Source organism: Podarcis filfolensis (genome assembly GCF_964270895.1).
Source record: "Podarcis filfolensis genome assembly, chromosome: 12".
In the NCBI taxonomy this organism is placed as follows: domain Eukaryota; kingdom Metazoa; phylum Chordata; class Lepidosauria; order Squamata; family Lacertidae; genus Podarcis; species Podarcis filfolensis.
Window position 1 is genome coordinate 28677608 of NC_139614.1, and position 27774 is coordinate 28705381.

Consider the following 27774-nt stretch of genomic DNA (forward strand, 5'->3'; position numbering starts at 1 on the left):
AGTCTATCACGCCTCTCCTGCAAGGCCCATCTAGGTGGGCAGCAATGCATGGCAATCTAAAAGTGCTAATTAAGGTATCCAGGCAACTCTCCATTGTCAGCCTTTCCCTCCTCCCTGAAACACACTAAGTTAACCGTTTAATTTTTAGGACTAATAAGCATGAAGTGCAGTGACATTTCTAATTGTTACTCTGATATTTGGGAGTTGCTGAGCTGCTCCGATGTGGCTGTTAATTTAGTGAAAAGCTTACAGCCAAGCCAACTGAAATGAGAATTTCCTCAGCCCCTCACACAAATACGAACAGGAGGACAGGACTTTATCCAGACATCACCGGGCGCTTAGGCAAATGTGGTGTGGTGTGTGGCTGCAAGCCAAGTTCCTATCGAGGTGACATGCCAGACTGTGATACCTGCCTACTATGATTCTCTAGGAATAAAGTGATTTCAGTGCAGAACCAGAGGAAGGGATACACTCTGCAGGGTTTGGCCACAGGTGCTTGTCAGGGAGTGCAAGTTGAAAACATCTCTTCTTGTAAAGGCACAATTAGAGCCCCATTTGGGCATTTGCTTTCATGTGATCAGTCCAGCATCCTGTACAGTGGTACCTCGGGTTAAGTACTTAATTCGTTCTGGAGGTCTGTTCTTAACCTGAAACTGTTCTTAACCTGAAGACCACTTTAGCTAATGGGGCTTCCTGCTGCTGCTGCGACGCCGGAGCACGATTTCTGTTCTCATCCTGAAGCAAAGTTCTTAACCCGAGGTACTATTTCTGGGTTAGTGGAGTCTGTAACCTGAAGCGTATGCAACCTGAAGCGTATGTAACCACTCACTGCGGCCAGCCAGATGCCTGTGGGAAACTCCCAAGCAGGACTTGAGCACAAAAACACTCTCCCCTCCTGCCTTTTCCAGGGCCATTACTGTCTCCAACCATGGATGCAGAGCATAAATGTCATAGCTAGTAGCCTAATTCCTCCGTGAATTAGTCTAATGCTCTTTTAAAGCTGCCCAACTTGGTACCCATCACAGACTCTTGTGGGAGTGAATGCCATTGTTTAACTATGTTATGAAGAAGTACTTTCTTTTATCTGCTTGGAATCCCCCAACATTCAGCTTCATGGGATGTCCATGAATTCTAGTGTTATGATGAGGAAGAAAAACTTTTCTCCTATCTGCTCCATGTAACGCACCTCTAAACTAAGACGTTCCCAAATGCTGCAATCTTTCCTCACAGAGGAGTTGCTCCACCACACTCTTTTATTTGGGTTGAAATGATGCAAGATCTGTCAATGGTGCTACCTTAAAGTAAATCAAAGGAGTCCCAGGATCAAAGGAAGAGTTGGCTCTGGAAGAGGCTGGGAACTTCTCCCACTGGATCAAGCTCTTAAGTCACTTACGTTGGAAACAAGTGAGAGAGGAAAACATACCTGGATGAGCTCTGTTGTTGGAGACCACACATGGTCTTGTGAAAGCACTGCAGGCATGCCAGTCGGGAAAGTGAGAGGAATTGCTGCTAATGAGTCGTTTGTAATAACTGTTACATTTTACCAGTCATTATATTTTGTCTTCAATACCACCTTGGCGTCATGTTGACATGATGGGCAATCTACAAATAGTAGAGATAAATAAAATCCCCATCACCTGGCCGACCATGTTCCACATATTGCAACGGGGTGTATGCGAGTCTGGAGAGCTTGCTGTTCCCATGTGATTTAAAATCCTGAAATCTGCCTTGGAGGTCCTGTGATGGGTCTCACAGTCCTGGACTTCACTTCCAAACCATTCGCCCCCACAGTAGAACCTTACAAATGGGGCTTCACAACTTCTGTCTTCGGCACCACCTTTCTCTAAGAGAGTAAATGGGCTTATGCAATTCAGGGTGGCTTTCTCATAGTAATGGATACCCTTCTGCAAAGTCTAATCTAGGAGTGTGGGAACTTTGCCACACACACACCCCCGGATGCTCCTGGAGTGCAACTACAATCATCTCTAAACATTGTCATGTTGTCTAGGGCTGATGAGAGTTGCAGTACAGCCTTATCTGGAGGATTTTCCACCCCGGCCTAACATATCATTCTGTATATTCTTCTGTGCAAGTCACTTTGTGGGGATATGGCCCTGAAATGCTGACCTCCTCCTCCTTTGGACTGGAATAACAGATGGGCAAACTAGAGACAGGGCTACGGACTCAAATTTGCAGGGACCACAACACCTCTGAAGAAACAGGAGGCCCTGTACAAAATCTCAGCTGAGGCAATCCTGTTAAGCAAATAAGTGTTGGATACAACTCTATATTTCAGGTACTTTTCATATTGAAATACAGTGGTACCTCGGGTTACATACGCTTCAGGTTACATACGCTTTAGGTTACAGACTCCGCTAACCCAGAAATAGTACTTCAGGTTAGGAACTTTGCTTCAGGATGAGAACAGAAATCGTGCTCCGGTGGCACGGCAGCAGCGGGAGGCCCCATTAGCTAAAGTGGTGCTTCAGGTTAAGAATGTTTCAGGTTAAGAACAGACCTCCGGAACGAATTAAGTACTTAACCCGAGGTACCACTGTAGATGTCAAAATTATCGCCATAGGTAGAACTATATGTCTTAACAAACAGATTATGATTTTTTTTAAAAAAAATTACTTAGTTTTTGTGCTTTTATTTAAAATGCTTACTGTAATACTATTTCATTCACTTTTCAGAACTGTCACTTTTGGTGTTTTGCCGTTTTTAATTTCCTTCATTTTCTTAAAATCCTCTTTCCACTCGGCTTTTGCACATTTCCCCCTTTCTCTCACTTTTCCCCCTAAATGGCTGTTCCGCAGATGAAGGCAGGAAGACAAATTATTCTCAAGGCAGAGTTTCTCTGTCAGCAATTTGCGCAGTGAATCCTGCTTGTGATTAATGTTAAATGCAGACATGGCATTATAAAAATAAAATAAAAGAGGAAGTAATTACCAGAAGCAGTCCTTGGAGATGCAAAGACTACATTTGTATCTCTGCGCATTTAAGTGGCAGGACTTGGGTGGGCATTTTATCACATTTAGTTCGTACCCTTAAAACAATGTCAGAGTGAATCTGCGCTCAGGCCAAATTCTCATTGGGAAGTAGCAAATATGGAGACATGAACTAATATGAGCAATTTATTTTTAAAAAGGAAAAAAAAAAAGCAAGCAAAACTCAATCTCAAACATGTCTCATTTCTTCTTAATAAGCATATAAATGGACTGATTTTCCAAGACACAAAATGCCCTATAGAATTATATGATCTGGATCATCTAACAAAGCCCTAAAATGTGTCTCATGCATTAATAGAATGTGTGTGTGGGGGGGGGGGAGAGATTTGTGGATGGAATATAGCATAAAAGGCCCTTATTTGCCATTTGTGGCTGCTGATCAGGTTCCAGCATCAAAACTGATTTTCAGTGCCACTTTTAACCTCAAGAACCTATGAAGGCACTTTGATTCAAGCATGTCCATTGTCTTTTGTAGGCTGCTAAGCAGCTACAGAAATATTTGGGATCAAGGATGAGATTGAATTGAGCCTCAACATCTCTTTCTCCAAAATTACCGTATTTTTCGCTCTGTAACACGCACCCGACCATAACACGCACGTAGTTTTTATAGGAGGAAAATCTGTAGGCATGCCACCCGTAGGCATTTCCTCCATAACACGCACAGACATTTCCCCTTACTTTCTAGGAGGAAAAAAGTGAGTGTTATGGTGCAAAAAATACGGTAAGCACTATGGCAGTAACAGGCAACCTCCAGGTGCAATTTAGCTCACCTTCCCATTTGGCTCCCCAGGCCATCTTGGCTCGTGAGGCTGTTTCAGCCAAGCTATACTTTCCTGCTCAACACTTCACCAGAGCTGTAGCTAGGTGATCTTGCACTCCTGGCAGAACCACCCAGATTGCGCCCCCTAGCCATGGACAAATTAGCTCTTCTTTCCACCCCTTTCCAACCCCCCTCCACCCATTCAATTCACCCTCTATTAGAAACCATTTCTTATGAGCCAATAATCAATATTTTTATTTATAGACATATTTATGGTCATATTTTAGCCGATTTTGTGCCCCCCCCCCCCTGCGGAGGGCACCTCACCACCCCCTAGCTACGGCTCTGGACTTCACATTAAGATAGGACATCAGGTGTGGGGCAGGTAAAGATGTGGCTATGCCAAAAGAAGGGTTCCAAAGCCCTGTGGAGGACAGGGGTCTAAAGGAGTAATCAAGGGTAATGGAGGAAAAGCAGGGGGTTGGGTAATGGAGTCAGAACCCAGGTCATGGCTGGCTAAGTGATTTTAGGCAGAGTGGATCTAGGGAGACAGAACAAAAAAACCCAGCTCTGGGAATCCAGCTCCCATTCCATTTTGGCTAAAAGTCTTAAAGCAAATTCCAGCAGATTGTGTTGGGGAAGTTTTGTTCCTCATTTCCTGTGTCTAGTATGAATTGTGTGCTTGTTTGTAGAATAGGCCAATTCAGGGCAACTAAGTCTCAAGACTTTTCTACCTTTTGCATGGTAGAAAAGTTAACCTCTTGAAAAGGATTTTGGAGTAGAAGGCCACTGGATTTCATGGAAGTGGCTCCCTGAGTTGATTTATTTCCCTGCACTCTCTTATTCCTCCTGTCTAAAAATAATAGGCATACCAATATTCTTTTGAGACAGATATACTTCAGTTCAGCCCCCTGTGATGTGGCCAGCTTGAGGAGCTCTCCTAGGAATGCCATTAAATATCAGAATGAATAGCATAACAAATAGCTCAGTGCATATAAAGTTTTTTTAAATTATAGTATTTACTAGCAGTTATGAGCAGTGCCCACATGAATACCATCTCCTCCCCCATAAGATAGCATGTTTCTTTACTAGGAAGTTAGATTATATCTACACCGCTTTGTGAGGCTAAGAATAGATTTTTTAAAAAACCCAGTAATAGGTAGACGAGATAATTAAAATCCTGCAAGTTACTTATGGCAGTTACTTAACTAGGTTTTCATTGTGTGCCATTCATATAGGTGAATTTTAGTTACTCGACAACTGTCATTAATATTAGCAATCATAAGCTATAAAACATGGTATGGCCGCAATTGTTGACAGGGTCCTGTGTCATCTGGTCAGATCAGGAGTAGCTGACACCATGATCTCCAAATCTTGTTGGACTACACTTCCCTTCACTGCTGACCATTGGCCATCCTGGCTGGGCCTGATGGGAACTGGAGTCCAACAACATGTGGGCCACAGCTTATTTAGCTACCCCAATATTAGATGCAGCGTTAGAAATATTGAAATCCCAGTCCTCATGTGCATGATAGAAGTTTATAACATTATGCATGGCATAAAGAAAGTGGGCTGACTCTTCTGGCGCAGGAGGAGGTGATGGCCATCAACTTAGAAAGGCTTAGAAAGAGGATTAGACAAATTCATGAAGATAAAGGCTACCAGCAGCTTTCAAGCTCTGACGGCTATACTCTAAATCCATGGTTGGAGGTAAGATACATCTGAATGGCAGCCGCTGGAAACCACAGGATGGGAGTGTGTCCTGCTTTTGAGTTTCCCCCAGGCATCTGGTTGGCCACTGTGAGTACATGATGTTGGACTAAACGGGCCATCCGCCTGATCCAGTAGGCTCCTTTTATGTAGACACAGCCCCTTAGACTCGAGAATACAACTTGAGTGTAGTTAAGTGGGCAGCAGTTGTTTCAGCCAACCACCTACTTCCAATAGTCTGTTGCGCAGTGGGATTGCTATTTCCGCGATACTAGTGAAGGCCGAGCTCAGTCTGGATGTGCCCAAGAAAATGCTGGAAAAAAGACAGTGTAAGACTCCCAATCAAGTAGGAGAGATAGCTCAAGCTTACACTAAATATCATTTTGGACCAGCTCCATCCCTCCTTATAAAGGTAAAGGGACCCCTGACCATTAGGTCCAGTCGTGGCCAACTCTGGGGTTGCGGCACTCATCTCACTTTATTGGCCAAGGTAGCTTGTGTACAGCTTCCGGGTCATGTGGCCAGCATGACTAAGCCACTTCTGGCAAGCCAGAGCAGTGCACGGAAACGCCGTTTACCTTCCCACTGGAGTGGTACCTATTTATCTACTTGCACTCTGACGTGCTTTCGAACTGCTAGGTTGGCAGGAGCAGGGATTGAGCAACGGGAGCTCACCCCGTCACGGGGATTCGAACTGCCGACCTTCTGATCGGCAAGACCTAGGCTCTGTGGTTTAACCCACAGCGCCACCCGCGTCCCTATCCCTCCTTATACAAGTAGATTAAAACTACTACATAAATGTATATGAAAGCGAGCAAAAATAAATACCTTTTATCTTTGCAAGTCCATCGTCAATCCATCAAGGGCAATGCATTTAGTTAAAATGATATGAAACCATGATTATGATATGCCTGCGATGTATACCACTGACATTGAGCCCCAGCCAGAAAAAACTGCTCTATGGGGTTGTTGTTGTTTTTTTTTTGGGGGGGGGTTGTATTTAAATTGTCTTCCTCATTGATTCACTGCATGTTTACGATGTTTATTTTGTGAAAGGGCGTGATGAGACAAAGCAGAGCAAAACCTAGATTAAGCATTAAACCTATTATACTCTTAGCTAAATGGCATTTTACTTTATATAAGGATGCTGCTATATGCCATCTTTAAAATAAAGTAAATCCCCCAACTGTTTAGCATTCTGGAGGTGTAAATAGGAGTTTTAAACTAAGTATCAAATATGAACCTTTTCAGACATTATGTGGTGATAGCTGTGTTATTATGAGCCTAATGATATCTACTGCACACAAGAACACATAGGTGTCATGCTGAGAAACCAATGATCTGGTTCTCATTTTGACTGCGGGCAAATAATCTCTCATCAAAGCTATAAATTTCATGAGTCTGTTCCCAAATTTAAAACCCTTAAGGAAATGGCTTTTATGGTTCAGTGGTTTTAAAGGGTTGTTCATACTTGGCTTTGTAACAAGGAAATTAATCGTTCTAAAACAAATCAGAATTATGCCGTAGTTGCATGCATTTTCATGCTGTTGCCTTCAGCATTTTGCTGCTTTTCCCAGAGAACAGCGCTGCAGAACCCACACCGAATTCACCACGGGGAAATATTTATGGCCTGCAATGATGGCACACCAGAGCCATTTGGATAGGTAACAGAACTTGCTCAGTCATTGGTATGTAAAAATTGTTTTCTTTAGGTCAATGTGAAATGGAGGCAGTTTGCAATCAACCTTCACTTTTCATAGTATGAAACTTATGCAAGCTGGTAGTCCCTTTCCACCCGACGCAGGAGCGAACTAAAGTAACAGGAATAAGTATAGGATTTTCCCAGGGACCCAGGACAAAGACAGAAGTTAAAATAAACAATTCAGATTGCCCCTTTTCTCTTGGATGACTGGTCTTTTCAAATAATTTGCAAACAAATGCAAATTGGCTTGTGAAAGATATTGCTACAAGTGATCTATTTCACTTTTTAAAAAGTATATATAACAGATGCATTTTAAGTAGCAACATTTACGTATCAATTTCATCTTGATGTCTGGAATCCTAAAACCATATTTCTTCAAGGGCTGGGCCATGTCCAAATAATATACACTGAAATAATACTAACTCATGCTAAATAACAAAACAGTAAAGAAACAGATATAATAAACAGTGATGGGGAATCTTGGGCCTGGAGGGTGTAAATGTGGCCCTCTGTACACCTCTATCTGCCTCCCATAACTCTGTGCACCTCTATCTGCCTCCCATAACTCTGGCACACACCCTCCCCGGGTCACACACATCACATCAGGTGAACACCAGTAGTTGGGAGCACATAGAAATAGGGGAATTTATCTGGCTGACCCTGGATGAAAATACAATGTGATACCTTGTTGGACCTTTGTGTGATTTTTGATTAACAGGTTTTATTAGCATACTTGTTGCTAAAAGGAAACAAAGAATGATAGAACCATAAAGCACACTCCACAGTGAGAAGATGTATGCATGTTCAATCAATAAACTTCAAAAAGAAAAAAAAGGGGGGGAGTTTTATGAATATGCAAATTTAATCAATAGATTAAAGTAAACTAAAAATCTGACAATCAATTAAAATTTGTTAACATTCAGTTACAGCCCTACTAAAAAACTCAAAGCTACACACGAAAGAGAGTGCTTTGCAGATCAGGTTTCCTTATATAAAGTAAGGATAGATCAAATGAAACATTTTCTAAGCTAAGGGATAAATAAATGCTAGGTAGATCATGAAAGGAAGAATGGGGAAGCTGCAGCACTCCACGTAAGAGCAGATAATTGACAGTGGAGAATCCGGTTCATGCTATGAAAATGCCAAGTATTTGGAATGGATCAAAAGATACACAGATTTCGCCCAGTTTTTTCACAATCAAGAGAAACTGGTTGCCCTCCCTATTAATTTTAGTTCATATATTTCTGTATGTTTTGTAATTACATACTTATTCAAATTCCTAAGTAGCAAAGCCATGCATCAATGCTGAGGGATATTTGGCCTTTCAGGAGTTACATTAAATAATGCAGTGAAGAATTTCAACAACTTTGCATAGCAAAAATTAACAGTAATGAGAACTCTGCTCTTCCGCTCATAACTCCAAAGCTTTTATACACTTAATAGTTTTTTCCCTTGTGCTGAAAATTCATGTTTTCATATAACCATAAATGTCACCAAGACCCAATTAAACAATTCCCCAGTGCAATGTATATTTTATTTTCCTGTGTCATTTATTGACAACATTCTGTAATTTTTACAATGGGACACTTTAATCACTGTGGCACGACTTGAAAGTATTTCCAAGAGGAAATAAATTTCTATTTTTTTGAATTTTTCTGCTCCATGTTTGACTCTTGAGGTGAATTTTCTTCTGCTTCATTTTCATCCTCCTGCAAAACAAAAAATGAGATCTTTTATGAATCTTTAAAAGAAAAATGCATTACTCCTTGCTGCCTATATACGCAATATACCTTTCTGGGCAAGTTTGTAGAACCTACGATCCTTATTCACTTACTTATTTCTGCAAATTTACAGGCCAAGTTTCAACTCTGCGGTTCTCAAAGCAATGTCGAATAAAAGTTAAACAACAAAATTATAAATATAAGCAATAAAATAATGAAACAAATAAAACCAACATGCAGCACAATAAAATCAACAGAACAATGACAAAAAGGCAAGAACAAAAACATTCTGGCAGACTAAGAATATTTTTCCTTGTACTCTAAAGGAGTGAACATTGCAGATCTGTTTGGTTGCTCTGAGAAACTGCTCCATCATCAGGAACGCCTTATTCATGTTACTTGACCATCTTCCCCATGGAACTGGTAACAGGGCCTTGTCACAAGAAAACAGGTATGCCTTCAAATATCCTGGACCCAGGCTACAATTAGCACTTTGAATCTAGAAGCCAGTGGAGCTCTGGAATAATTGGTCTTACAAGCTCTAGAATATGGTCCCAGATGACTCTGAAAATTCAAATGGCCCAAAATGGTCAACAGTAGCTCCTTTAAGAGTGCATTATAGTAGTCAAGACAAGATGTTGCCAGAGCATGCAAAAGAAAGGTCCTTACCTAAGAACAACACCGATGGGACACTGATGAAGCTGGTGAAACTGCTCCTACCTACAGCCACTATTGGAGCATCGAGAAGTAGAAACTGGCAAGTGGCCTGATGCTCACCTGTAAATCACTTAGGTCCTTCAAGCATTCCTCAATGGGAGATGTGAATGCCAAGGAATGCTTGAAAGGGTCCGAACTGATGCTAGCCCTGCACAGAAGTCTTCTTTCCCTTATGGAAGAAAAGCTTCACATTGGAGAAGAATTGGCAAGTGGCAAAAGTTCCATCAAGCCTCTCCTCCAGGTAAGTGAGGCACACAGAAACATTTGGTGCTGGGAATCATTGGGATTGTACTTCATCCACATGAATTCTGATGGCAAAATATACAAGATGTGTGATTTCCCTGAAGGAGAGGCCCACCAGGTTTCCCTTTCTTCATCAGAGCCTTTTGCTACCTGATACTCTGTTTCCTTACGCTTTCCTTATCCGTGAGGTTGGGAATTCCACCCTCGTTTGGCCAGGACACTCGCATGTTTACACCAGCTTTACGATCCCCACCTATGCAGAGCTCTTTCCCTCGCAAGGCTTAACTTCTTACTGTCTGCAGTTCTGCAAGGTGGATTCTTAAAAATCCCATACAGTTTTGTATCACAAAACAGGTCAAATCCATCACACATGTTTTATTTTATGGCCCATTTTATGCAAAAAAAATGGTAAGTACTTGGCCCCCTTATTGAAGGAAGGGATTTATCGCACTGACTCTTCCAGGGTGTCTTATCTGCTGAACAATTGTATTAATGACGTTGTGGAGAATGTGGCAAGATTTTTGAGCGACACTATTAAATTACATCACCATAGGTCCTAAGAGCCATTTTCGTACCTCACAATGTCTGGACAGTTTTATCCTAAAGTATCTCCTACTATGTTTCGTTAACTGTGTTGTGTTTTGATCCATGCATACGATGCACTTTTCCTATGCCAATAAAGGGGATAGATGGATTGATAATCCATGAGGCATACTAGCTCAGGATCATTCCTGAGTTGCAAATCTTTTCTTTCACGGGGTAAAACCCCAGTCAGGACAAATAGAGCCACTACTTTCCTGGGCTCCAACCATAAGTCTTAACTGGATTGAGTTGCCCATATCCAGTCCATTAGTCACTCCAGAAAGCATAGAGTCCTCACTGCTACATCTGATGAGGAAAGAGAGTTGGGTGTCACCAGTATATTGCTTACATCTTGCCCTATGATAACAAACCATTTCCTCAATTGCTAACACCGCACTTCACAATTCCAGACAGTTGCTGCCACTGAGTTCAACATTCATTCTCCAGCACCACCTCTTGAAATCTCACTGTGATGTAAGTACAGAATGGCAGCAAAACAGTTTCTTCCAACACATCCAGGTGATTGAGAAGAAAATGAATGACAGCACGAAAGCCACTGAGAGGTAAAGAAAGAAATTGTCCGCTGGGGTGACCAAAGCACTCAGACCCAAAACACGACTAAAAGCTAGATTGAAATAGATGCAGAAAAGCCTGGTCAAAAGTGGCCTACAAATCGGATCCAGAGAAGTTTAAAAACAAAACGAAGAAACCAAGAGTGTTGCAGCAGCTGTAAATTGGCATTTTTTTCTTCACCAAGGAGGCATTTGCTATCATCTAGACCACAGCTTTCCAAACTTTTCATGTTGGTGACATACTTTTTAGACATTCATCATTTCGTGACACAGTAATTCAGTTTTACTAGCAAAGCGGAGGTTAAACTAACCCCTTTCCGGCCACGGGAGGAGTGGGTAGCGTTTGAGCAACACACCTACACACTGCAGTCGACACGCTAACATGTCGTGACACACAGTTTGGAAAGCTCTGATCTAGACCAAGGCCACCACTTACTTGTGGCAAACTGCTACTAGCTAGGAGCGAGGGGGCTGAGCAGGCATTGATTCCAGTAGCATTTACAACATATTCACAATTAACCTTCCCAGAAGATGTAAAATGCTAACCTTTCCACTTTCTTGTGTCGTTTAGTTGTTGCCTATTTTATGCTTAAGATCAATTCATTTATTAGTTATTTTTGAGAAATTCCAGAAGAGGAAATCTGGTAAAGCATTAAATGAGAAAGACAACATTTGACATACCTCCTCAGACACTGACTAGCTGTTTTCTGTGCATAGTTTTTAAAATGCAAGAACCACCTTTGTACTCAAAATGTAGCATTGAACAGCATCTGCCACTGGGAAAGAGGTGTTTCATTTTTTTGAGACCAGATATGTTTTCTTCACCATTTGATAAAAGACAATAAATTTAACTTCAGAGACACTTTATGTGCTGCAGCATCGTATTTTTGTCCCATCTAGCAAGGTTTCTTGACAGGTCTGCCAATTTTCCAATTACTTGTACTGCCATATGTTATCTGAAGATCAGTCAGGTCTAAAATAGGAAACATGAGCATGTCAGGCAACAGCATGCTTACAATATTCTACAGCTTCAGCTCTAGGAGTTGCGCCCATAATTCATGGCAAGCTTCTTTGGAACATCCTGAATGAATGAAGTGACATCACAATGGCAGCATCCATGGGCATGAATAGTACCTTATACCCAATGCTAAGTGATGACCTCTAAAGAATTAACTATGGAAGCCAGAACACAAAATTCAGGCAACTCCTCATAAACACTCTTTATGATAAAGAGATTGTGGCTGCATTAATTGTGCACATTGTTTTATTTGAATTTTTAAACACTGATGCAGGCTATAAAAATACCTATTTGAATGCTATAATTAGAACAAGGTGTGAATGAGTTATGATGAACCAACACAGACTAAGCAGTAAATCAAAACCTTTTTAAGTGTCTCTTCACTACCCATAATATTAGCATAAATCTGCATTATGTTGTTCAAAAAATCATTACAATATAGTATCTCTACTTAAAAATAGCTGTAAAATACGTTTTCCCCATGGGGAATCTCAGAAGTGAACATGATTCTGCATGCTGTCAGTTTGTAACTCTATTTCACAGGAACATATGAGAGGTGCCTAAAGTGTGACATAAGTGGAAGCAGTTGTACAAGACTGCAACCTTAAAAGTTTTGCCGTGCAGTTTTGGACATTTGTCATTGTAGTTCAGGAAGTATTTGTTCTTTTGAATGCAAAAAACTGGCACTGTTTCTAGAGTCATTAGCAATGTTTGAACTTTCAGCTAAATGGGCTATTTAGGCTAATTATCAAGGAATGATGTTGAACAGACTGAAGTTTAAACATGTTTAATGTATTTGCTTTACTAATTACCATCTACATTCAATATAACTTTGCAGCCTAAAAAAAGAACTCATATGATCAGGTCTTTGTTCACCCACACAGTTGAGTTTGCTGGAAAACAGATTTTGCCATGATAGAATTATTTTGCCATGACAGAAGTACTGCTGTTTACTTAAACAACAAAAAATGGAAATCTTGCAGGGGAGAACATGGGTGGCAGAGAGGTACTACCAAGTCTACATTCCAATTAAATTTCAGATGAGGCTGATTCTAAATTACTGCCTTTTTAGTCAAAGTTTAGCTTGGGAAAGACAAATGTCCCATTAGCCATATATCTGCTAACGGGAAACACAAGTGTGCACACAAGATGTGGACCAGCATATCACTGTTGTGGTCAGCTAAGGATTTGTCCAAATTATCTTTGCTAGGATATTGGCCACTGAATCTGCACCTGTAATCTGCTGTTTCACACATTACATTTCTTCTTTCAAATGCTTAGCGGGAAGGTCAAAAGTGCATGTGTGTGTACTGGCCCCAATTGTATGTTTCTCCTTATCTTCGCTAATACAGGCTCTGACAGGAACAGACTGAGGCTGATTACAACCCGGTACACTTAATCTTAAGGGTTACTTGGAAGGCCGGGAGATGAGGCCACTGACACTTTTGCATCCCTTTCTTTTGTCTGAGGGTCAACGGTGTTGATGGGGGTTGGGGCAGGCTGTATCTTATAGCACTCATCTCCATTGTGTTACTTCCAAAGTACAGTGAAGAATCATGAGAACGGTCCACAAAACTTATGGGATGCATTATTGACCGTTTGCTTTCTGAGTTTTTAGGAGAGAAGGGTTGCTTCCAAATTATCCCCAGTTTTAACAGTTCTGATTGACCTTATTCAAGCTGCAGAGCAGCACTAATACTTTCTGCTGTTGTTCTGGCTTAAATTTTCCCAAATGCTGATGCAGTGGCGGCACATGGATTAGATTTTTATTTTGTATTTTGATTTTTTAAAAAAGCTTCCTTATCTGTGCATGAGAAGGACGTTTTTCTGCAACCTCACTGTAGAACTTGCTTTTCAAAAAAAGAATTACTAGGTGCACCTGTGCTGATGTGCACACATGCCCTTTTGGCTTGGATGGCAAGGGAAGGGAGGCAGGTAGATGCTCACTTGGGATGCTGCTTCCCCTGCAAAACTGACAGGGCAAGTAAAGCCTTGTTTCACACACAAAATGGTAAAGACTGAGGGCCCAAGGAGAAGGGGATGACAGAAGACGAGATGGTTGGAAGCTACTAACATGAGTTTGACCAAACTGTGTGAGGCAGTGGAAGACAGGAGTGCCTGGCGTGCTCTGGTCCATGGGGTCACAAAGAGTTGGACACGACTAAACAACAACAATACACACACACACACACACACACACACACACACACACACATCCTACTGAATAAAATTGGCAAGTGTAAATATACTAGTCAGTTACAGTCCTCTGTGACTAAGGAAGTCACTTCCAATAAAACGCGGGCATAGGATTGTGGTCTTAGTGAATTTCAAGTCCTTGCTAGTTTCCGCTAACCCAGTTTTGTGCTTAAAGGGCATTTATTTTGTTGCAGAAGTTATGCTTATACATGCCCTTTGGAAGAAGAAAAGGACCATCATGGAATTAAGGAAAGGTTAGCGTACCCTTCTGAAGAAAATTTTAAAAAACGTGCTGCTTTAGGCAGGGCACGCAAACTGCATATGTGCCAATTCTGAAATTATAGACATTCTCTATAAACATCTAAGAAGTCAGTTTAAGTGAGGCAATCAGGTGCAGCCAGAATTCATGGAAGATTTATGGAGCAACAAATATAACTAAAACACCTGCCCAACTTTATTAAATAATTTTAAAACATCCCGTGTTTTGATTAGTGCTACAAATGTATTGCAGTGCTTCCATAGAGTATGATTTTATGGCTAGAAAGCTGCTTCCTGTTGTATTTCCCAGCTTGACATAGGGTTATAGGTTATAGCGCCCCTACAGCTAAAAGAATGACTAGAATTCCACTTCCATGACTTTTTCCCCCAGAGTGGAAGAAACACTTAAACTAAGTTAGAGTAGAAATAATGTTCAGAAATTAAAAGGAATGGACTTCCGGGTTAGCGCGAACGACTAATGGCGGATTCCCTCCGAGCTCCGGAGGGAATCGGCTCTTCAGGAGCGGGGTCTTGCCGCTGCGGCGAAGCGGGGACCCTTAGAAATCACAGGCGGGGAAGCCTGTGAACTTGGTGACTCGGCGGGCACCATTTGTGTCCCCCCCGACCCGTGAAGAAGCCTTTTTAAAGGCTTTGGAACGGGGGACGGGGTGAGTGGCGTGGTGCCGAGAGTCGACTGCTTCTCCTGGGGAGTGAAGCCGCGAGCCATGGTCGGAGGGCGCTGACTTTTTCCTGTGAACAATCGGACCCTAAAAGTAACAACCCGTGAGTAGTACGGAAATTGGACTTTTTAAGGAATTTTTTTTTGGAATTTGGCACGATCGGGGAAGGCGCAAACAGGAAGTCCGCCTCCCCCCCTTGTAAAAGATCTAAAGCAAGGACTAGCGAACCAAAGTCGAGAGAATTGCCTTTTCGATAAAAGATACTAATTTCACGATTTGGCGATACAATAAGTAATTGTGCTGGAGGATAAGAGTTAATTTTGAGAATTAAAGTTCCACCCCCCCCCCGGACCCGGGAGTGATCCGTGAGAGAGCCTGCGGAGGAGACATAGAGAAGTTTGACAGCTGTCAAATTTAGCTGTCAAAAAGGAAAAAGAGAACTTTGTCTTTGCTGTTTCTGCTGGATACAGTTGCTGCAAGTCGGTTATACTTTGTTGAAAATAAGTAAGAACTGATACAAATTAACCTGACTTTTGGATTTCAACTGGAAATAATACTAAGTTACTAAATCCCTCTAGAGGAGGATTTGGGACACTACAAGAATGGCTGGAAAAGGGAAAATCCAAGCTGGGCTGGACAGAATATTTGTTCTCCTGGGAAAGTTACAAGGTCAAATTGAGGTTTTGTCTACAAACGTAGCAACCTTGAATTTAAAAGCAAATAACATTACGGAACTTGATAAGGACTTGACTCAGGAAGCCCATGCAGCTGGACAAAAAGAGGACTTTGAGAATCTTGAAAGTGTGGATAAAGAGATATATGTTGTTCCTGAGGAGAAGGAAGGAGGAGCTGTAACCTTGCAAATGACAAAAGAGAGTCAAAGGCCAGATATCACACCCAAAAAGGGAAATAAAAAATCAAACCAAAGGCCTGACAGGATGATTACAAAGGAAAATAAGTACTGGATGATGAAATTCTGGTCTAAATTGGTGAAGGTGGAATGGAGAGATTCCTGTGTGTGGAGACCGGAAGATTTATGGATTACAAATCTGATTAAAGTGGAAGCTGGAGTTTTGGTGACAATTGGACTTTTGGACCCTGCTTTTAAGTATGGAGGCCTGGCTGGAAGAAAATTGGATCTTGTTGAGACAGAGCTCCTCCGAAATTTGGAGTTTAATATTAAGGGCTATCAAAAAAACCGGCAGAGAGGGGCTGAGAGAGAATTAAGAGCCTCGGACGTGAGATCTCCAGGCTGACAGAAGATTAAGACTGGACATTTGTTGGGGATCGAACCCGGGAAAGGGGGTGGTGGGGTCTGAGAATCCAAAGGGTGTATAACTATGATCTGTCTTATTTTTTTTGTTTGGTTAACAATATGAAAATTGGGAATCTCGTGGAATGGAATTAGGGTCGGCTTTAGGAAAAAGATTGGTGTATTGAGGTATAAATTTTTGATGTTTATAAGTTAAAATAAGTTAAAGGAAAATGAACTAAATATAAAAAGGTCAAAAATTGGGGATAGGAACTTGTTGAACAAACAACTTGAATTGGAATGCAAGAAGGGGAGGTGTGGGGAAGTCTGGGAAATATGGTAATGAAAATATGAAACTAAAAACTTTAAATTTTTCCTTTTTATTTTTATTTTTTCTTTTTTTTCTATTTTCTGTATTCTTTTTGTTCTTTTTAATTTTTTCTGTATTGAATTTGAAAAATCCTAATAAATATTTCATTAAAAAAAAACAACAGAAATTAAAAGGAATGTTTTACAGGAATTAAATTGCTCTATGTTCCTGTGCTGAGGGGGGGAAAGGGGAGGGGGGAAGAGGAGAGCAGAACAGGGCAGGAGAAAGGAGAAAGATAAGAAAGATTGACCTGAACCAAACAGATGGGTTTGAACATTCACTTTTAACTTTCCATTGTACAGGAGAAGACAAATTTCCCCCTTTATATCAGATGACAACATGTAGTCTCAAAGAAAGAAGTGGCAGACAATTATTATCTCTACAGGAACAAAGAGAAAATTCTATACATAGATCATACATCTATCAATTCATAATGCTAGTAAGAACCCAATCGTACAGATATGTGTAATAAACCATACCTATAATTTGCCCTTCCGTGTAAATCAGCATAAGAGGCATATTGCAGATTTCACAGGGCAAAGGATAATGAGTGATGTTACCTTGCTAGGTTTTGCAGCAAGAGAAAAAAGTAGAATATATTGCATCGACATTGAATAGGGGTAGAGGTGTATTATGTCAAGCCTTAATACAAAAAGCTTAAGATAAGGGCTAGATAACTGAGATGGCAACAGACCAATGCTTTAACTGGCAAATAATGGACAATCTCTTGGTTAGATCCAGAGAAAAGGCCATGGGGAAAAGGTTTGAGCAAGCCCGTTTTTCTATCTCCCCGTTCCTGTGAGAATTCCCTTGCAACCTCCAGACAGTTAAGGGACCCTGCTGAATGGGATGGGAGGGAGGGAAGAGGTTCCCCATAAAACGGACAGAGGCACCTTCTGCAACCAGAGCCAGCCCATCGTATGGTGCTGGGTAATAGGACACAACAGGTCAGCATGCCCCAAAGACCAGAAGACATTTCATCAACTACCCACAGCCTCTGGAATCAGATACTGCTGCATATATATCACTCAGAGTTCATTTTTCTACTGTAACCTTAACTGCTTTTCTAAGTACGTGAAACTGGAAGCTTAAAAGTTAAATGCTCACAAAAGCAAACGTCGATTTCAGAAGTTAAAATGACTGAACTCCTTTAAGAAGCTTACGTTCTACCTCAACTTACACCTGCACCCTTGTAATGTCCCCTGCTTATTTTATGGTTTTTCTGGGGACAGGCTCAACTAACTACCAAGCCCGCCTTGTCAGTTTTTTGTTTTAGATAGTATTCATAGCGCTTAGCGGTTGCGTAAGAGATCAAATCCCGTCTTCACCTTAATCTGGTACACTTCCAATTAATCAATGAAGAGATAAATCTGTCATGCCTCACAAGTGAATATTGTGAATAAAGGCCTTGGTCCAGTATACCTGAAGGAGTGTCTTCACACCCATCGTTCAGCCCGGATACTGAGATCTAGCGCCGAGGGCCTTCTGGCGGTTCCCTCATTGCAAGAAGTGAGGTTACAGGGAACGAGACAGAGGGCCTTCTCGGTAGTGGCGCCCACCCTGTGGAACACCCTCCCATCAGATGTCAAGGAAATAAGCAACCATCCTATTTTTAAAAGACATCTGAAGGCAGCCCTGTTTAGGGAAGTTTTTAATATTTAAAGCTGTATTGTTTTTAATACTTGATTGGGAGCCGCCCAGAGTGGCAGAGGAAACTCAGCCAGATGGGCGGGGAATAAATAATAAATTATTATTACTTAGGGACAGATAATTTCTCATCACAAATGTTATAGACAACCCATGGTATGTCTTGAATTGTGAACAAGAACAACCAAAAGCTTTGGGGTACAAAACACAATACACCAACACAGCAGACTGAGTTGGTGTGTGAGAGACAGCAAGAACAAAGATACTTCAGGGAAACTGGGGTGCCACTATTTGCCACTTTATTTTAAAAACTCTTATGTTGAACCATTTCTAGAGGATTTTTAAAAAAACAACCAACTGGAATAATAGAAAATGAACTAAAAATAATCCTGTAACAGCGCAAGCATTATTGAGTGGGATAGCAAGTTCAAGTTTTATTGCGGCAAAAGCCAGTGACACTAAACACCACATGATCAAACAAAAAGAAATCAACAACAACATCAGAAAAGAAAAAAAGAAAAAAGATTACACAAGGGAACTTCACAGTGTGCCATTCAACAGAGGAGATTTACGCTTCCTGATTACTAAAGTGCAAAATTTGGCCACCTCATATGATATTGAGCTTGAGGAATCTTCCAGAAGGTATTTTCGTAGAATTTCGGGGGAAGATTCCAAATAATGTTGAGTGGGATAGCATTGCTGCTATTTATTGGCAACGTGACTGCTTTCATGCAGAAACTGGACAATAGGGAACAGAGAATAATTTTATGAAAGAAGACCCAAATGTAACCTAAAAGATTCACAGCATGATAGAAAACCTGGAGGAAAAGAGATCTTTGTCACTTGCCAATAACCAAGTCGCAAACAACATCCAATTGGTGACTGGGACAGTCGCCTGTGCAACCACATTTGGCGCAGCAACTACAACAGCAATTAAAAAAGCATTAACTGGATAGGGTTACCCATTTTCCACATACAAAATATTCTGCTTTGAAGGCTTGATAAATGCAATATCTTTGCAGCAGCAGCAGCAGCAGCAGCAACAACAAAAATGTCAAGGAAGCTATGTACAACAAATGGAAAACAAGTTGCACAAACGCTGGATAGCAATTTGGTTGGGATGGGGTGATGACAAAAATTTACAGATTCATGTGGAGGAAATGTTGTATATTTAAATGATGCATGGATAGTAGAAAATGAAGAGCATTAATTACAAAAAAAATGGTAAACTCACCACAGAGATTCATGGCACTATTAAAAATGTTAACTTGAAAATCAAAATAAATGCTCATCTTTCCAACTTGAATTTTAGTAAAACAAAATGTGGAATAATGAACACGCATTTCTAAGCCCATATATATATATATATATATATATATATATATATATATATATATAACTCAACTTCGCAATGTATTTCAGTAGTTGCAAAATAGATACGTCAGTCATCCCTTATTAAATATGTTTGAGGGTTTTCACAGAGGACGAGGCTTTTGCATCCTACTTTTTTTTCTTTTGTGATTTCCTACCTGTTCAACACAACATGCCAAGTTTGAAGGAACGTGTGCTTAAAGGGCAACAGACTCAGAGATAAATCAATCCTACAGTTAAATCAGCATGGAGAGCCCACTGAACTCTTCAAGTGCACGAGGGCCATTTCCTATTTCATGCTGTCTCCTTCAAAATGTGCCATTGACAAACCTGATAATGAAGCACAATATGGGAATATGGCGTATGACTGGAATAGTCCTTTAGCACTGGATATTACAAGCAAATATAAATTTCTTTTGATAGATAGCAGGTTCCCTGTCACTGCATCTATTTAGCGATAAGGCAGCTGTTTGTTTCCCAAGGAAAGGAGACCCTCACTACATGGATCATTTTCATAGTGACAAGCTTGACAAGTCTGACATTTACATCATGAAATATTCTCAACCAGCCATCAGGAAAATGCACCCTCTGGGGCCACTGGGAAACTGACAACCTTACCTTTCAGTGTGCATCTCCATTATTTCTCATTGTCAAAACGCAACCATTTCCCTAACAATGTCTCTTTCCAGACCTGATGGGTTTATTTTTAATAAAAAAATTGAGACTATGAGCAAAATAACCTTTTAATGCAAGCAAGAGTTGACCTCAATTAATGGACTGCAGCCACACACCGTAATTTTGCTCAAGCACAAAGAGGTAGCCTTAAAAGCTGAGGGCGGGGGGAGAGCCAAAAGGGAGCATTAAAACCATGTAGTACTGACACAGCACTCTAGATGGCAATGCAAGACCGCATTAGGCCTATCAACATTACTATTTTAAAAGCAACAAATAGCATTTTAAGGTCTATAAACACCTGCATGTTTATCTCAAAACAAACTCCTTTAATTTGTACCGATATGAAAACTTCAAGGATTAAAAAATGGGTCTGCCAGATTCTGTGTTTTCCGTTTGCATGCCTTCTAATTCCGACGAAAGGGGTATGTGTACCACTGCAGATTCCTCAAAGCCAAATTTTCATTTACCGCTCACTACAGTGGCAGGATTTTATGCCAGCTCTCAAAGTCTCCATCTGTTTCTCTCCCGCCCTGCTTAAGCTTAGGAGGAAGCCTTTCCATAGAGTGGCCCTTCTGGCCGCCTGCCAGTGCAGTTGTGGTTTTCAGCTGGGCAGGTGGTGCTTGGAAGCAAGCACAAAGTTCTGCCTTAGGAGCAAGATGCTTATACAGTAGAGGTCTATCTGCAGAGAGAGAGGGAGTTGGGAAAATGTTGCTTGCTCACTTCTGAAGGCATTAGATAGGAATATTTGGCAAGAAGTCACAGCAGAGATGGAAGTTTCCTAGAAGTCTCTTCTAAGCTTAACTCTTGTGCACTGAGGCAGGAGGAGGGATTAAGGCACACCGTGCCAGAAATATCTGCACCGGTAAAGGTATGAATCTATTTATTTTAAGCCATATCCAGAGGCAACAATGCGTCATCACCACTGAAACAGTCTTATGGGCCCATGAAACCCGCATCAAATAGAGAGCACTGTCCTGCATGTAAATAAAGGTCATAATTCTTACTGACACTGAAATACTTTTAGTTTTATAAATGTGTTTTATACATTTTCACTGGTATTTCTAGGCACACCCAGAAAGTATACCTTCCTTTTAAAATGTTATTACGTTTTTATCCAGGATAGCATACCTGTTCCAGTCACTTTTATCCTCTAAGCATCTCCCTGTTAGGTGAATTGGTCTTGAAAGATGGGGACTGACCCCAAGTCATTAGTAAAAAAAATGCACACTTCTTCAGATGCACACGAAAGCTTACACCCAGAACAAACTTAGTTGGCCTCTAAGGTGCTAATGGGCAATTTTTAATTTTTATTTATTTATTTCGACTGCGTCAGACCAACATGGCTACCTACCTGAATCCAAAGTGATTAGGTAAGCCTTGTGGTCTGTGGGCATTGAACCAGTTCTTCCACATCTTAGTCCAACACTCTAACTGCTACACCACACTGTTCTTAAATGCAAGATTGAGCCATAAATATTTTAAGATGTAATATACTGTTCATCAGAATAGGGACTTTCATTGTTTGACCTGTAATGGTAAAAAACACTCACCCATAATGTTCTTAATCCAAATATTACTACCCATTTCTAGAATGTGTTCTTAATGAAATGAAAGAATTATGCTGTAGTACCAAATTCAAACCTTGTTGCTAGTAGAGTGTTCTTTCTGGTGCTTGCAGTTGTTCGCGATTATAGCGTACACTTTCACCTGTAGAGGACGACCCTGTGAGCACTTCCTTCTATATGCCCAAGATGATGTAAAAGAACGGGAAAGGGAGGGAGAGTCTGCTGCTGTGAGAAAAGGTGGGGGAAAGAATCTGAAGCTGGGAGCCTAAGGGAGATGCTATCTATCATACTGAAAAACCAAGTCAAACTAAAAACCTTCCTTGCAAGATTATAATCAGTCAGTCAATTGCCCACTGATGGAGCCCTTCAAATGATGGTGGGTTTAAGCTGCAGTGATGGGTGGCCATTTTAATTTCCCATAGTGTCCTGGGGTGACACAACATCAGGGGAATTGTGGGAAATAAAAATGTGGGAAATTAAAATGGTCACTTGTATGAGAGAGTTGGGGCTCCAGAAGCTGTACAAAAGCACTGATGCTGAGTGTGCAGACTGCTTTGATCACACTGTTCCCCAATATCTGAGAGAGATTCTTAAATTTTTAAAAAATGTCCACCTGCAATTATGTTAGAATGCTATGTTTTAGTTACTGTATGTCTGCTATATCACAACCACACTGGTGTGATGTGTTAATGTATGGGCGTAGCCAGCATTTTTGTTGGGGAGGGCAGCCAAAGTTGTTGAGTTCATAGTGCAAGCAGGGACAGCTGCAAGCACAAATTCTGCATTGCAGGGGGTTGGACTAGATGACCCTCGAGGTCTCCATAATTCTACGATTCTATGTTTGTACCTTCAGCACAGAATCCTACTCCACCACAATTGACACTTTCATTTCCAAGTATAAAGGGGGACAGCACTGCATAGCAAATATAAAATTATCTCAATTATTAAGCAAGTTGCCCATAGTAGGGAGAAAATAGGGGAAATATGCAGAGTGCATGGCTCTGACCAAAATTAATTAGAATTTTAATGTTTTACAATTCCACCATAATTCTTGAAATGGTGCATTTATTTCATAGTAATAAACACTCAGATCATTAAGTAAAGTTCAAAATCTGTGTTACGCGCTACATTTAGCAACCTTTGGCTGCTTTCTTCTGTCTTTCTTGATTCAGTTTTCCAATGCATTGGATAAGCAATTGAGTAACACAATTAAATGTCCTGATGCTGCATATTTGGAATTCTTATTTCATTTACTATAAAGGGCAATTAATTTACGATTCTACATTGAATTCCCACTTTGGTGGGCAATGATAGATGCCAAAATGAACTTACTGGAAACACTTCATTAAATTTACTGTAAAAAGAACTGTAGGGGATTTTTTTTGTACCGGGGGAAAAAACCTCCCTTTATTAAATAAGATAAAGGTTGAAGCTGTACAATAAATTTAGAGCAACTTGTGATGGACAGGCCCTGAGTCTACCTCCTGTTGACCCAGTAACCAATGGAAACTGGTGAGTCTAACAGCCAATCAGGAGAAAGAAAGGGAGAGGAATTTAAGTTAGATGCTGACAGTTTAACAGATTGATAGGGACTGTCTGAGACAGTGCAGGCAGGGATTGCCTGTGGGTTAGAAGGGACCTGTGATTAGAGACAGGGATGGGCAGAAGGGGGTCTCTGGCTATCTGAAAGGACTCAGATAGGATTTATCTGTCAGTGGGGACAGATAGTGAATTGGCTCTCAGTGGGATGGCTTCATTGGTAGAAAAGAGGACTCTCAGTCTCAGGGTTGTGGGTTCGAGCCTCACCTGGGACAAAAGATTCCTTCATTGCAAGAGGCTGAATTAGATGACCCTTGTGGTCCTTTCCACCTCTACAATTCTATGATTCTAAAGATAGGGACATTCTGTAGGCAGACAAGGTTGTATCTACCTGGGATTGTAAAAGGGACTGTGTTTTATAGCTAGTGTAGGACAATGGCCATCCTAGAAAGAATTGATCTGTCCAGTGACAGGTTTAAAGCATGAAGTAAAGGAAGATCTTAAAAATCTCTGTAAAGAGTGTGTGCTTGAAACAAAGTGTTGAGCCTTTCAAAAGTAACCTCTATGCTATAGCCTCATTGAGTATGAACAGTGCTTTTTTCTAGAAAAATGTTTAGGGGTACTCTCATTTTGACTGAAGAAAATCACCATTTTATAGTTCAAATCGGGAAAAATAAATACAGTAAATGGACAAAAGTACAAAGATTCACAAAATGTTTAGGGGTATGCATACCGCTGTGTCCCCCCCAGAAAAAAGCACCAAGTATAAACAAATAAAAGTTCTAGTTTCTAATCAACATGCAGTGGGGGCCAGTGAAATATTTTGAAATATATTTATTGGAAGAGCTTATACTCTAAATATGGCAGGCACTGCAAGAGCCATTACAGGCCAAAGGAGTCACAGAATGGGAAGACCTTAAAAAAAACCTCAGTTTCACCAGACACTACCATCTTTTCCCTTTCTTCCAGCCTTCACTATGTTAGCAAAACCAATAAAGGGCAAAACCAAAGGTGAGCAGGGAAAACTGCTCTTAAATCAGTTTCTATTTAAGAACAAGTGGTTTAAGATCATGTTATTTTAGTTATTGTTATACACATAATGTATGAGATGGAACAGCAAGGTATTCTTGTGCCACTAGGATTATCAGTTAGAATAATTAAAAATAATGTATTGGTGGTAATTCAATTTCTAACTAAACACTTTCCAATGGGGAAAATCTAGATTAATTTTAAATGCAGCTCTATAATCTAGTCAAATCCACAATACATTAAAAGGTCCTCAGTATCTTTTCTACAAGCCTGGTTGGCTTACAGTGAAGGAAATGAACAGCATGTATCCTTATGAATATATGATGTAATATTGCCATGGGACTAAGTTTCAAAAATGCAAGGTAATAATGCTTATTTTCAGATCAGCATTTTATTACTTATAAATTAGGGCGGGGGAATTGACTTAATTTGAAAACTGTCTGTTAATGTTTATGAAGCGATATAACAGTACTTTGTTGAGTTGTTTCATTATCTGTAACAACTGCAGAATCAGAGAACAATTAAAATTGGAACAACATGGGCCTCTGCATAATGACTGAATATTTGCTATCCTGTCCTTAACCACGGAAGGAGGAAAAATTAAGAAACAGATAAAAGGGTAATGAGAGGTGGGAAGGGGTTGAGACTGGGAAATCAAGCTTTTAAAAACATTTCAGCTGGCCAAGGAGTCAGACAGAAAAGCAGGCAGCTGCAGTTGACATTTTAGGGGCAAGAGGCAAAATGGACTCCCAAAATGCAGTTCATGTGCCATTAGCTGCTTCAAGTAATTCCTTTGCTTTTGAAATGCCAATTGTAGGAGTTGCACTGCTGAATCATCAATACCAGGTAGAGAGCAGGCTTTCCAAAATGTAAAACCAGTTGCATAGCAACTAAGGCAGCGTATCAAATCTGAACTGTACGATTCTCATTTAGCTGCATGATACTCATTTAAATTAATGGAAGGAATTTAGGAAGGAATTAGTGCAGTGCAGAAATATAGCTGTTTCCAAGATTCCTGCCAGCACCCAAGCTAGTGCAAACACTTTCAGTGACCAAGGACTCATGTACACACCCATGTATACTCTTTCCTCTAGTCAAGAATCAGAATTGTTGGAAATGTAGATAGCAAGAAAAGAAAAAGAGTATGGGAGTTTCACACAGTGCTTACACAGTTGTCAAATATTATTATGCAAAATTTGCCTCTTAAAGTCTTGTGAATATACCCATGTATTCATGCATACTTTGTCAAACGTAAAATATTGCTATTTTTAATGCAATCAATCATAAGCTAAATGAATGGTTGAATGTTTGAATGAATGCTTGTTCTGCTGAAATGGCTGAGAGCCGTTGACGGTTCTCTCAAATAAACAGGACTTTGTCTTTAAAAACCAAGAAGTGAGCTACCTTCGTTAAAAGTTAACAAGGCATGAATTGGCTGAAATTGCAGAGTCAAGGTAGTAGCCATACAACAGCTACTTGACTAATCTGGCGACCCCTGTAATCATAATGGCAACTTGCCTGCCATATAAATTTGAACAGAGAAAACAGAGAAAACAGGCTGTGAGGAGTGAAGAACTAGAGGCAGGAACAGTACAAGAACAGTACAGGAACAGAATTTTTTTTGGTAAAAACCTCTGCAGCACCTCAAGTGGCAGCGTGAAGCTTCTACCAATCATCCAGCTCTAACCATCTCTCTGTGCTGCTAGATTTGCCCATCTAATTAGACAGAGCAACTATCTTTGGTTGCTACATCCCTTCAGAGCCTATGCATGTGTAAATCTTAAGAGCTCTTGAATAGGGAAAATTAATAAATCGTTAAAACGAAACTGGTACCATTGTGCTGGGCTCTGGGCTTTCCACTTCTGATCCTGGGTTACATACATTACACACTGATGTCAGTAACACTACTACTGAGTGCTAGTGCTGGAGCTCTCATTTTCACCACTAAGGCTCAGGCACTCAGCTATAAATGTGAAACAAGTTTTTAAGCACAGACAAACAGGGCTCAAATTAGAACCCAAAACGTAAGAATTCCAACCACTGAGCAACTGTGATGTCTTTACAGTATCAGGTGAAGACCTATTCATTTTAGCTCTTAAAATGTTGTTGATCTGTTTCACTTGAATGCTGCTTTTATAGGACTGATGTTTTCATTTAGTTGAATGTATTAGTTATTTTATGGTAATTTAAATATACTGTAAGGCACTCTGGTCATGTATTTGAAGGGTGGGATATAAATCTAAATAAGAAACAAACAAAAATACTAACAGAAGCAACAGAAAAACCTTATAGCACTGTCCCTGTTGCAACTCCTCTGAATACTTGATTTCTCTCCCTCCCTCCCTCTCTCTTTCTCAGTAACTTAAAAGCTGCAGTTAAATAAAACTCAAACCAGTTTGGGGCTATGCTAGCTGCACTACATATATAACATCCTTTGTATAAAAACAAAAGAAAGGTTCTCCTTTTCCCCTTCTTTCCTACCTCTTGGGTTTCAACAAAATACTTCATTAGAATACTGGTGTTTAATTTTGTTAAATCCCAAAAGAATACAAGCATGCACATGTCAACTTAATGAACACTGATCAAAAGAAGAATTGAGCTCTCATGAGAATTCTTTTTTCCAAAAGTGGCCTTGACAGTCCCAAGAGTATCATTTTTATGTCAACTGATAAATGAACAAGATAGCGAAGAAGTTGTGACTGCTGAATGAGAAGAAAGAAGGGCAGGAGACCACATCTGTCACAGAGAATATATACTCCTCCTGTCTAATAAATATGCATTAGCTTCATCACCAGATTCTCAAATAATGGCTCATTCCATTTTTAAATGACCTGAACAATTCAGCTGGTCTTTATTTATTTTTTTCTGGCTATGATGCTATTAGAAACCTCAACAGAAATTAAGTATGGTACAATATAGTGTACCACTGACTAACTTAAAACCACGTAGGATAAATGTCACATGCATTAAATGCTCCAAAAAACACTAACAAAATTCTTGGTGTTTTCAATTTCTTTCCTAGTCTCCAGACAAAAACCCTCAGGGGAGCCTGCCTGACACTTCATCTGTGACATAAGTTTTAAGGGTTCACTGAATTTCAGGCTGATCTTCGTACCCAGAAGTGTAACAGAACTCAATCCATTCACAAACAAATTTTCC

At 40.4% G+C, this 27774-nt stretch overlaps 1 protein-coding gene across 8 annotated transcripts in view; it reads right to left on the bottom strand.

Moving 5' to 3' along the window:
• Positions 1 to 8023: 8023 nt before the first annotated feature.
• Positions 8024 to 27774, bottom strand: part of PHF14 (PHD finger protein 14) — a 128821-nt gene continuing 109070 nt past the window's right edge. For all 8 annotated transcript variants that reach the window (XM_083578571.1, XM_083578568.1, XM_083578569.1 and 5 more), the window contains one exon: positions 8024 to 8889. In XM_083578571.1, coding sequence (XP_083434697.1) covers positions 8818 to 8889 — 72 coding nt within the window. In that variant the 3' untranslated portion in view covers positions 8024 to 8817. The remainder of the gene's footprint in view (positions 8890 to 27774) is intronic.